The sequence below is a fragment of the Equus asinus genome, chromosome 5 (assembly GCF_041296235.1).
Source record: "Equus asinus isolate D_3611 breed Donkey chromosome 5, EquAss-T2T_v2, whole genome shotgun sequence".
Classification (NCBI taxonomy): Eukaryota; Metazoa; Chordata; class Mammalia; order Perissodactyla; family Equidae; genus Equus; species Equus asinus.
Window position 1 is genome coordinate 137,590 of NC_091794.1, and position 12,476 is coordinate 150,065.

Consider the following 12,476-nt stretch of genomic DNA (forward strand, 5'->3'; position numbering starts at 1 on the left):
ATTCTTTGATTTAGTAGTCCACTTCAATCTCTTCTCCAAATAAGAAACAACTGCTTCACACACTTACTCTTAACAGTACTTTTGTGAAAACAAAACACTGGAAACAGCCCAAAGTCCTTCTGTGTAGGCCTGGGTGAATAAACAATGAAACATCCACGTAATGAGCATTTTACTCCTTAATAAAGAACATTTCCTTACACTGCTTCAGGATGATTTTAGGATTTACTGTTAAAAAAGCATGGTCATGCACAAGGGTGTGTATATATGCTAGCTTCTGAGCAAGAAATAAGGTGGAGATGCACACAACACTCCAGCCATTCAACAGTACTGAATATCCATAGTGCCCAAGAAGTGGTCTTTGAAAATAGCATTTCCTCCATATATATGTTTGTATTTTCAAAAAGAAACAATGGGAAGATGAACCAAAAACTAATGAAAATGGTTACCTATAGGAGGATGGAAGGAATGGAGAGAGAAAAAGGGACAGAGATGGAAAACGGTTCTTTCTGATTGTACCTTGTTTTCATAGTTTTGAATTTGGAATCATATAAATGTTTTAAAAATTAAATCTTAAAAAATAAAACTATCTAAAAATCAAAAGCAGCCTGAAACAAAGAAACCTAGCTGTGTATCTAGATGGAGGCACAACCATACAGAGAAGGATTATTTCAAGTAATTTTAAAACTCAGTACTTTGTGCATCTCTTGTGGGATATATCTTAGAGACAAGAATAAGCACAAAGAAATCTTAACCTGCCTTTAGTACTCTTATTTTTAGTAATAATATTGGTATTGTTATGTTGAAACTCATATCTCTAGGATAAAGCAAATAGTTAATGTCAGTTTTATTAGAAACTGTAATTTCTTATGCTGTCAATTTTTCAGCATAAGAAAAAAGAAATTTGGGGCTGGCCCGGTGGCACAGCAGTTAAGTTCGCACATTCTGCTTCGGTGGCCCGGGATTTGTAGGTTCAGATCCCGGGTGTGGACATGGCACCGCTTGGCAAGCCATGCTGTGGCAGGCATCCCACATATAAAGTAGAGGGAGATGGGCACGGATATTAGCTCAGCACCAGTCTTCCTCAGCAAAAAGAGGAGGATTGGTGGCAGATGTTAGCTCAGGGCTAATCTTCCTCTAAATAAATAAATAAATAAATAAAGTATAAGAAAAAAGAAATTAAGCAGCTAAGTAAAAACTTGGTAATATTTTGTTTAAAATGGGGAAATCAATGTCTGCTCATGATTTAACTTTTTTCTTTCTTAAAAAACTGCATTTTCCCTAGCTTTGTCCACCGAAAAGGGTCTAGAAGCAATGGCAAGTCAATAGCAGTAAATGTCTTTAGCACCCAGACCGTGTTCTTTCAAACATGGTTCCTACTGAAAGGAGCCAGGGCTCCTTAGGGAAATGGATGATTCTAGGTCTGGGACATTGTTTTTATGAGAAAGCAAAGAAGCTGTCAAAGACCTTCAGAGTTGTACCAAAAGAATACAGCAGCCAACACAAATGGGACTCCACTGACCAAAAGTGGATAACTTGGAGCCCCAAAAAGAACAGTAGCTATGATAAATTGACACACATCAAATGTATGTAAGAATCCGTGAGTTCTTAATGATAGCCCCCGTAAACCAGAGGAAGAACTTGATTACCTTTGGAGGCTGCTAGGGCACCCATTATGAAAATTAGGAAATGAAGGCAAAGGATCGAGCATTTATCTTGACTTTTCTCTGAATTGTATTTAGATAAGAGTCACCAAGTAGCTGATGAAAGCTTACTTTTTAGCAAAGATCCAGCTAGTAAATGCAGAAGGAATATAGAACTAGGAAAGTTATGATTTTATAAGCTCCTATAAAATAATAGAATTCAGTAAAAGCCACCAATAGCTGCTAAAATCATTAGGTGAAAGTTTAATCAGGAGTGTTATTTTGAGTAAATCAGGCTAGCTCCACCTGAATCCACTGATCCATTTTAACCTCACTAAAAGTGGTACAAGCAGCTATCCTATGCCTCCTAAGAACCAGCACCATCTGTGAAATAATGCTTGCCAAAAGATTTCAACTTGAGGGGCTGGCCCCGTGGCCAAGTGGTTAAGTTCGCGTGCTCCGCCTCTGCAGCCCAGGGTTTTGCCAGTTAAGATCCTGGGCGTGGACCTAGCACCGCTCATCAAGCCATGCTGAGGCTGTGTCCCTCATGGCACAACTAGAAGGACCCACAACTAAAAAATACACAACTGTGTACTGGAGGGCTGTGGGGAGAAGAAGGAAAAATGAAATCTTTAAAAAGGAGAAAAAACTCATCCAGCCTGTACATCTAACTACCAGATACAGGAAATACAGGGTATGTATGTTAAAAAGCCTCGTAAGGAAGATATCAGCCAAATCGTAAGCATGGGAAATACTATAGAAAAATGACTTGTTTTACAAATGAATGTCATGGGAGGAAAAGTGGTGGTGGTAGTGGTGCAGGGGTGGGGCTGTTGGTCCTGGAGGGTGATACTGATTCAAAAAGACTTAATAAATTATAATGTGGATCTGGTTTGTATCTAAATTTGGACATAACACTTGTAAAAAGATTGAGGAATATTAGTTTTGTTAGGTGTGATAGTGGTATTGTAATGTTTTTTAATTTTTAAATTTTGGGGTGAAGTGACATGTCTTGGGGGAAAAGTGGAAGATATATGGATGAGCAAGAATGGCACGATGTTGGTAATTTTTAAAGATAAGTGATAAAGTTCATTAGATTTATTATTCCATTTATTAAATAATATATATTTGCCTGAAATGTCTATCAAAACCCTGACCAAGACAGTGTTTTATTAACTTTTGGATCCCTGCCATCTCATAGGCAAATAGTGGCATTTTGTGGTAATTCTTGCTTTTTTTTAGAACTTCTTTTGTGTTTCCTTTTGTTGTTCCCCAGTTTGTTCCTCGTTGAGTATAATGTTTTTATGCCCAGTGCTGTGCCAAGTAGGTTAGACAGAAGTGGCCCCAGGCTTCCAGAAGACTGTGCGTGTGTGTGGACAGTCCCGGCGCTGGATGCAGATGAGCTCACATGCCAAGAGCTAGAATGAAGGTTTGGGTGTTTAGAACATGATACTGTTTGTACTCCAAGAAGATAAGGATGTGAGATAAGGACATTTACGTCATAATGCGGTGTATTTTAAGAAGATAAGGACATAATTAATGTGATAGTTGGAATTGATGGCTGGACACTGTGGAAATGAGTTCACTTCCTTTTCTACAACATAGCTTTTTTTTCCTGCAAATGTAGCTTTTTTTGGCTTATTGATCTATTGCTGTTTTCTTAACCTGATTTCCCTTTTACAGGACAGTTCTTACAAACTAATTTTAGCAGTAATAAAGGAAAGATGATGAAATAGGTACAATATTCTCTAAAATCAGTGTGTTCTGTAATCACAACTTTAAAATAAGGAGAGCATGGTCAAAATATTTTCGCGTGGCTGTCTGATTATATATTTACTATAAAACAACTTCATTTATGTCTCTAGGTTGGCAAATAAACAAGACAAGGAAGGGGCCTTAGGAGAAGCTGATGTGATTGAATGTCTGTCTCTGGAGCAGCTGGTCAATGAGCACAAGTGTCTGTGTCAGATTGTAAGTGTCGGGTTGTCGTCCTGTGAAACGTGTTCAGTATGAGTTAGTTTTTGTAAAGGCGACAGGCAGTTAGGTGGTAGGCAGCTAACAAAATAATATATTAGTTTTAAAAGAGCTTTTATTTTTTTACCCAGGAAATCATGTTCTCACTGTTCTGTTGGTATTACCCAATACTGTAATAAGTGTTTTCTCCTTAGTTGTTAGTGATTTCCATCAGCTCTCTTTCATGATTTCAGACTTTAGAGTTTCCTTCTTGTTTAAGATATTGCTGACAGGACCTGTAAGCTGTACAACATGTCATGCTATAAATTTTGTGAAACAGTAAAGAAAAGTATAAATACAAAATTTAAACACGGTTTATAATGAATTTTGGAAAATCGTGTCAGGAGTGTTGTCATACAGTCTTAAGAAAGATGGACAGAGAATTTGATCATGTTTTCTGGTTTCAGAAGATGATCTTTAGGCTGTCAGTCTTAAAGATGTTTATTGTATAAATTCCCTGGTATGAGGAATTAAAAATTCCCCGTATTTTTAATAAGTAGGTGTATTTTGCTTCTGGCAGTTCAATTTTGTCTTCCATTCAGTTTGTTTAAACTTAAAACTGGCACTGTCAACTTCTTTTGTCATAATATCTCTCGTAGCTTACAGATATCACCCATAAAATATTTTAACTCCTGTGTACTAGTGTTAGTGATCATTGCGGAGGTGTGTTTGTAAGTTAAATAAGCAGGTGCTTCATATCATTCATTTAATGGGTCAATTTTGATTTGCCAGTAATTAAACTTAATGGTTTATGAATAGATTTTTGTGGAGAACTTTTAGTTTTAATCTTTAAGTCAAATGCTGTTTTTCAGGAACCTTGTTCAGCAGTCTTGGGATATGGAAAGAAAATTGACAAGTCCATTAAAAAAGGCCTTTATTGGCTGCTCCATATCATTGCAAGAGACTTCGATGCCTTAAATGAGCGCATCCAAAAAGACACCATGGAGCAGCGTGCTCTTGAGGAACAAGAGAAGCAAGAAAGGGCTGAACGAGTGCGAAAACTGCGGGAAGAAAGGTACCACTGTGCATTCGAAAAGTCAAAAATACAACAATGTTATGAATAATTTTTGTCCATTCACTTTCCTCTTTCTGTGTGAAGGAAGACACTAGGTAAATTTTCTCTTTTTACAGGTCTGTCTCTCTACACAGTAATTTTGGGTGGTAGGGTTCTAATCTCCCTGGTGGTGTTACAGGAGTCAAATTTATTCCTTAGGCATTTATTATGTCCCAAGGTTTTAAGATATTTATCTCTTATTTCTCATGGCTACTTTTAGTACCACGGTTCTCAGTCTGCAGGGAGATTTTGCTTCTCAGAGGACATCTGGCAATGTCTAGACATCTTTACTTGTCACAGCTGGGGGCAGGGGTGCTCCTGGAGGCCCCCAGAGGCCAAGGGCGCTGCTCAACACCCTACGCCGCACAGGACAGTCGCTACAACAAAGAATGACTGGGCCCGGGGGTCGATGGATCGGGAACCCTTCTCTAGTCTCAGCAGAGATTTTAGAAGTTAAGCTGTTAGTGGGTCAGTCAACCAAAGCAAAAATCTCATCTTCGACACTGGTTTTGTGAGAAAGTAGACGGAATTGCTATATTAGGTTTTTAAAATATGTTTGTAAAAAATTATTTTAAAAGTATGTTGCCTGAAAGGAAATTTTCAAACTAAACTGAACAGTGAGTTTTACAAACTGATTACATAAATTCCACCACAGAATCGTTCAGAATAATCTTAATGCTGCAAGAAAGTACTCAGATTTGATTAGAAGTTGAATTTAGTACTTAATCGAAGATATCTCTTTGTTTCTCCACTGGATTGTTGCAGGTAGCGGAGGGGAGAAATGAAAAGACTTTTCTGTGAGCTCCTGTAAGCTGCAGAGTTGTCTTCTTCCTTCCTAAGTGATCTAGCAGAGCTGTGACCGCAGAGCCAGAGCGCGAGCCCAAGCCCGAGCCCGCCAGCCACCCTTGGGGATGCCCTGTGAGGGGCTCCCTTACGCGGCTACAGAAATCCTCGAATTACTGTAATCCTTCGCTTAACTCAGAAATAGGACTTTGGAAAGAAATCTTTGCAGAGATAACTCCCCATCCCCAAGTGCTCAATAATAGGAGCAGGGCATTCATCTCGGTCTCTCTTGATACCTTTGTGAGGTTCTAGTTCTTTTGAGCATCTTAGGTTTTCTATCCTGGTGTGTATTTTCATGATAGAAAGCTCAGTACAGCCCATCATTCGTGTAAGGATCTCTTTTATATATTTATGAAAGTAAAGTATATGGCTGTCCTTTCTAAAGACTCCTTTGCTTTTCCTCCACTAAGAAAACAAACAAAAAAATTGAGTTGGATAAAAGGAACCTAATGTTAGTCATTTTTTTTCAAGTTTTTACCTTTTCCATAAAGGTGTTCTGGATCACGCCATGCAAGCTATGCAAATCCCCATGCCCCTTTCCTCTGTTCTCCCAGCCATGCCACTTGTGTCCCGAGGCCTCTCCTGCTGAGTAGAGACTCCACAATTAGAAGTAAATTGGCATTTAGACAAGAATGATTTTAAAAGACCTTTTTACTTCATTAAATTAAATCTAATAGGTTCAGATATTTTTGAAAAACAGTAAAATATGCTATTGTTTGTATCTGAAAATAGTATATTGATACTAGATACCTGAAATTGCTTACTAATAAATGAATAACACTGGTAACAATTACTGTCTTATAAGTATGTTCATTTACAGAGTGCTTTCACATGTATTACTTTATCTAAAACAACCCTACGAAGTAGGTATTTTTATCCACATTTATGGGAAAGCTGAGGCTCAAAGATCCAGATACATGTCCAAGGCTGCAGGAGTAGAACTTTCAAATCTACATCTTGGCTTTCTAGGTTCAGAATGAAAGGATGCATCTTTCCATCACAGAACATGAGTAGATGTCGCGGTAACGAGCATTCACATTGCTATGCTCTGCTCAGTCTAGTTGCAGGTCTGCAGTACTCATTTTCTGTCTTCAGCTACTTGTTTTAGCAACTCACTACTCTTCGTGTTTAGGGCAACATTGACTGTAAATCATAGAGGTAGTAAACATTCCAGTAGTTACTAATATGGAAATATTTAATCTGAGTGATATAAGGCAACTTATTTTTATAGCCTCTTCTGCCATCATGCAAAGCAAGAGTTGTTATCTAGTTCATATATGATACACAACTGGACACAGCCCTTAAGAAGAGGGTTAACAGGAGGATTATTCATCTGTTGACATCGATGAAGAAGACAGCATTGGTTTGGGAGAGTAATTAATACATTGATAAATATAAACCCTGAGTTCATAGAAAAGTAGTTAATATGCACCATTGACATTAAGAAGTCAGTCATGGAAATGTCATTTTTGTTGGCATTTGCAAATGATGAATTTTTACATGGGGGTAGAGGCCTATTACCTTCAAAAGGATTTCTGAAAATCTCTCAGTAATTCAAAGTCATGTCCAGAGGTTTAAATTACTAAATTTAATAGTCTTAAACTTATTGCAAGTGTTCTTAAACATGGTTCAGCATTTTCTTAAAAGGAATTCCAAATTTTTTCCCTCAAACAATAGAGAACAAAGAGAGCGAGAAGAGGCTGAACTTGATGGAACCAGTGGTCTGGCTGACTTGGACCCAGAACCTGTTATTGTTAATCCTTTCCAGCCCATAGCGTCTGTAATCATTGAGGTACGGATGGTGGCAAATGTAATTTTTCTATCTTAAGTTGTAAAGTTGGAGGTTGAGAGCGGAGGTGGGGAGTTGGGAAAGGAGGAAGGGAGATAGAAGTGTTTCACCAGAGATTGATTATTTCCAAAAGAAGTGAAATGGGAGAGATGGGTTAAAAGTTTGCTTTTTTTTCTTCCTTCTCGAATTTACCCTTTGGTCTAGTAAAAAGAGGAAAGATGACTTCAGAATTAACTGAGAATGAAAATGAAGATTGAATGTAGCAGCTATCATAGTTACTGTCCTGATAAATCTTTTTTGTCTTCTATTTCACATGATAGTAATGTATTTACTTATGTACACTGTTTTCATCTCTGTATTGCTGTTACTATCCCTTTACAGTAATATTTAGATGCTTATGATGCATTAGAGTATGTAAATGATTTTCTAATTGTTTTCCCATGATACTTAAGGATGTTTGAAACTATAATAGATTATCCTACATCTGAATATTGTTTAACTGTCAGAAGTTTTTACAGTTAATTTGTAGTCATAGTCACGAGGAAGTGAGGGTTGTGTGTGTGGGTCTGCTTTCCTTTGGAGTGATGTCAAGAGTTTGCACTGGCACTGCTGTAATTGCCCTCAGGGCGGCGGGCCTCCTCAGAAGCAGAGCTCCCTAAACCTCCTCCCATTGGCTCAGAGCTTAACTAGCAGCTGGCTTGCTGGTCCCTCCCTCTCTGCTGCCCCTGCCTCCTCTGCTGGGGGCTTGTCTGGAAAGGTGCGTGATTCCTTCTTTGGGGCTGCTGCAAGGAGGGAGGAGCTCCTCAGGTAAGAAGGTAGTTTGGTAGTTTTGGTATTTATTTTCCAAAATAATTGGTAATATGAGATATTTGGTCTTAGTTGCTTAGATACCAGAAGGTTAATTGTAGTTAATCTTTTTATTAAGCTCACTGCATTTACCTTAAGTGTATGCTTTTCTAAGTACAGTAAAGCCGTCTTAATAACTTGAGCTGTTGTTTTGTCTCCATCCTGTTAAATATTGTTTGTCAAGTTTTGTTTTATGTTTTTCTAAAAATATTGGTAGAGAAGAAGGAAATCAAGTTTGGCTTTTCACCTTGAAACATTAATTGACTCTATCTGTGTAATAAAGCTGACTTGTAATAGGACTGATGGTTTTATAGTGCCGGGCTGTGAACTACTTAGAAGGCCTCGCTGCTTCTGCCAACCTTGTGTTGTTCACCATGTAAAGATGTGCACAGTCCTGGTGTACAGTATGGTGTACCTTATATGGAAAGTCCCTGAATTAATTAGTGGCATGGGGAAAGTACAATTACTACGCTTTTAAGCTACTATAATTTTAACAAGATGGTCAGTAAAGAAGTGAAACAGGTTGCCTGTAGTCTTCTTTTTACCAAGCAGATTTTCCTTTTTCCACAAAATTTCTCCTTTGAAATGTTTGCCTTTTAGAGAAGCATCTTACATTTCTTTGATTTTACCACAGATAATAAAAATGGTGAGGTATTGGTTCCAGAATAGACAGATCCAGGAACAAATAGTAAAAACCTAACTTTGTATGAGATAAATTGACATTTCAAGTTTGGGAGAAAAGGATGTTGGAACAATGGAAGAAACATTTGTAAAAAAGTAAAATTATTGAGTGCTGTATACAAAATTAAATTCCAGAAGACTTAAATGTATAAGAAAAGAAGCTTTAAAAATATTAGCATGTAATATGGTTAAAATTTGTATATACTTGAAGGAGGAAAATGTTCCAAAGCAGGACAATCAAGCCACAAACCCTAAAGTGAAGAATAGAGAGATCTTTATTATATTCAGTTTTTAAAGAGCTGTTCAAAAGGTTAAAGGCTGGGGGCTGGCCCCCTGGCTGAGTGGTTAAGTTCACGCGCTCCGCTGCCGCAGCCCAGGCTTTCGCTGGTTCGGATCCTGGACTCGGACATGGCACCGCCCGTCAGGCCATGCTAAGGCAGTATCCCACATCCCACAGCTAGAAGGACCCACAACTAAAAATACACACCTATGTACTGGGGGGCTTTGGGGAGATAAAGAAGAAAAAACAAAAGGAGATTGGCAACAGTTGTTAGCTCAGGTGCCAATCTTTAAAAAAAAAAAAAAAGTTAAAGGCAAAAAAAAATCAAACCCTAATGAAAAATATTTGAGACACATAGGACAAAAAAAGAACCCTTAAAAATTATGAAAATAATGAAAACTATGAAAATGTGAAACTATGGAATTTAAAACTATGAAAATAATGAGTATCTAATAGAAAAATGGGTATTAGGATACCATGGGTAGTTCCCTAAAGAGAAATAAAAATGGCAATATGAGTATTTAATAGTTCATCTTCCCTGGTCATAAAAAAATAACTTACCTCAGGGCCGGCCCCGTGGCCGAGTGGTTAAGTTCCCGTGCTCCGCTGCAGGCAGCCCAGTGTTTCATCAGTTTGAATCCTGGGCGCGGACATGGCACTGCTCATCAAACCACGCTGAGGCAGCATCCCACATGCCACAACTAGAAGGACCCACAACGAAGAATATACAACTATGTACCGGGGGACTTTGGGGAGAAAAAGGGAAAAAATAAAATCTTTAAAAAAAAATAATAACTTACCTCAGTGTTGGTTTAATTTGATTTAAAAGTATTTATTTGGCGGAGATATGAAAGATTGAAGGTGACATGGAGCGTTGAAAACAGCAGGGAAACGTCACTCCCCCAGCCCTTTGCCGGGGGTGTGAATTGACTCTAGTTCTTCTGAAGGGAAGTTTGCAGTATGTCACATTTTAAAATGTGCTTACCTGTTAATTCAACAGTTCCATTGGGAATTTATTTTATAGAACTTATTCAATAATTGTACTTCTGATAATAGTGAAAAATTGAAAATAGCTTCTTTATCCATTGATTGGGAATTGGTCCAATAAGCTATGGTGTAACAGTTCAAGATGATCATGTAACTGGTGACAGTAATCGTAGCTAATGCAATTGTGTCATAGACACCTGTGTAGCCAGCACTTTACTGTGTGTCACCCACTGTTCTGAGCACTTCATGTATTCATTGACAAGGAAAGAAATATACATTCTGAAAGAAAACCTTCAATTCTTTTCACTGAAAAAACAAATACAGAGGGCCAGCCCCGGTGGCCTAGTGGTTAAGTTTGGCACGCTCTGCCTCGGTGGCTGGGGTTCGGTTCCCAGGCACTGAACCATACCACTCTGTCAGCGGCCATGTTGTGCTGGCAGCCCACATACTAAAAATAGAGGAAGATGGGCACAGATGTTAGCTGGGGGTGAATCTTCCTCAGAAACAAAAAACAAAAAACCCCAAACTCCACAAGAACAAAAATATGTATATCGAGAGAGACAGTCATGTTTGTGTCCGTTTGTGGGTGGTGTCTGTTTGCATGGAGGGGGTACCTCTTAGAGGTTATACACCAAACAACACCCATCTCTAGACTGTGGAATTACTGAGAATGTTTGTTTTCTTTCTTTATATATCTATGTTTTCTGAATGTTTGGCAATTAACATGTTTTAATGATATATTCAACAAATTAATCTTTTAGTAGAAATATCACAGTGCCCTGAAATTACAGAATGTTCTTGGATTATTTGATTTCTCCCTTAAAACTATCTTAGATACCACCATTATATTAAAGACTATGTATTTCATTTTTGTTAGAATGAAAAAAAGCTTGAAAAAAAGAGGCAAAATATGGAGAAAGACAATGATGGCTGCTCCCTGAAACATAAAATGGATCATGAGCAAATAGAGACGCAGAGCCAGATCAGCAACAGCAGCCAAAGAAACAGTGAGTTTGGACTAGTAGAAAACTATCAGGAGGCACTAACCCAGCCTCTGGAGAATGAAGATGAGACAGACCAGCCGTCGTCAGAATCAGGTGATAAGTCTTGTCACTTGAATACGCATACATAGAGGTCACACGTAAAACTTAGCTACACTCCTTTCATGTGTCATGATTAGTTTCACAAAACATGTACTGTAATATTTTTTTGTCTCCAAATGCAGTATTTGTCATGGTTTATACTTACTCATTGGTCACTTTGCTAACTTATGTTTTTATTCTTTATGCCTTAAAAGAATTTCAGCAGAAAATTCCATTTTCAATTTCACTTTTATAAATTTGGAATATAGCATAGCACCAGGACTCCCAGAATGTATTTGATACCTTTTAAGGCTTTTTGTTTTTGTTTTGTTTTTTGGTTTTCTTTAAGCTTCATAATGCTACAATCAGCATCATTTCCTTTATTGACTTGCTATTTCTGTAGGATGCAGACATAATCAGTTAAACATTTTTAATGTCTTATCAAGTAGACATTTTCCTCTTTAGTATCATGCAAAATTTTCAGTCCATTATTCTTTTCTTTTGCTAACTGATTATGTGATTCAACAGGAAGTTCGTGTCTTTTTGTGTCACAGAGAGACAGCCTGTGTTTGGAATCAGACAGCGTGGGGTAGAACCCTGATTTTCCTTTCTGCTGTGCGTTTGCTCAGTCTTAGTTCCTTGTCTCTGAAAGGGGGATTAGCATCATCTTTTTCATGGGGCTTTTAGGGTCATTTACAATAAAACCCCACTGTGCTCCTAGCACAGGGCCTCCCATGTGGGAGATGCCCAGTGGTTCCTTGTGTATAAGGATTTCTGTACAGCATCAAAGAGTTTATGAAAACGAGCTGTCAATCCCTGAGGGGCAGACTAGCTAATGTGGATATTTTACTGTAAAAAAATAGTTATATTTAGGGGCTGGCCTCGTGGTGTAGTGGTTAAGTTCACGTGCTCTGCTTTGGTGGCCCAGGGTTTGTCGGTTCAGATCCCCAGTTTGGACCTACACACTGTTCATCGAGCTGTGCTGTGGTGGTGTCCCACATACAGAGTAGAGGAAGACTGGCACAGATGTGAGCTCAAGGACCGTCTTCCTCAAGCAAAAAGAGGAGGATTGGCAAAAGATGTCAGTTCAGGGCCAGTCTTTCTCAACAACAACAACAACAATAAAATAGTTAGATTTTGAAATTATCCTTTCTGTAAGTTGGGAAGTTAGGGCAGCCGTATCCATGTGCATACAACTCTGTCAACGGAGTTAGAAAGTAGACTCAAAGTTGCCTCTCAATATGTTGAAAGAGCTCATTCT

The 12,476-nt window shown here is 38.3% G+C and overlaps 1 protein-coding gene across 8 annotated transcripts in view; it reads left to right on the plus strand.

Moving 5' to 3' along the window:
- The window catches only part of ARL13B (ARF like GTPase 13B), a 68,893-nt gene that overhangs the window by 43,030 nt on the left and 13,387 nt on the right, over positions 1-12,476 (plus strand). For all 8 annotated transcript variants that reach the window (XM_014858495.3, XM_014858492.3, XM_014858496.3 and 5 more), the window contains 4 exons: positions 3,506-3,611; positions 4,466-4,668; positions 7,228-7,342; positions 11,011-11,230. In XM_014858495.3, the coding sequence (XP_014713981.1) occupies positions 3,506-3,611; positions 4,466-4,668; positions 7,228-7,342; positions 11,011-11,230 (644 nt within the window). The remainder of the gene's footprint in view (positions 1-3,505; positions 3,612-4,465; positions 4,669-7,227; positions 7,343-11,010; positions 11,231-12,476) is intronic.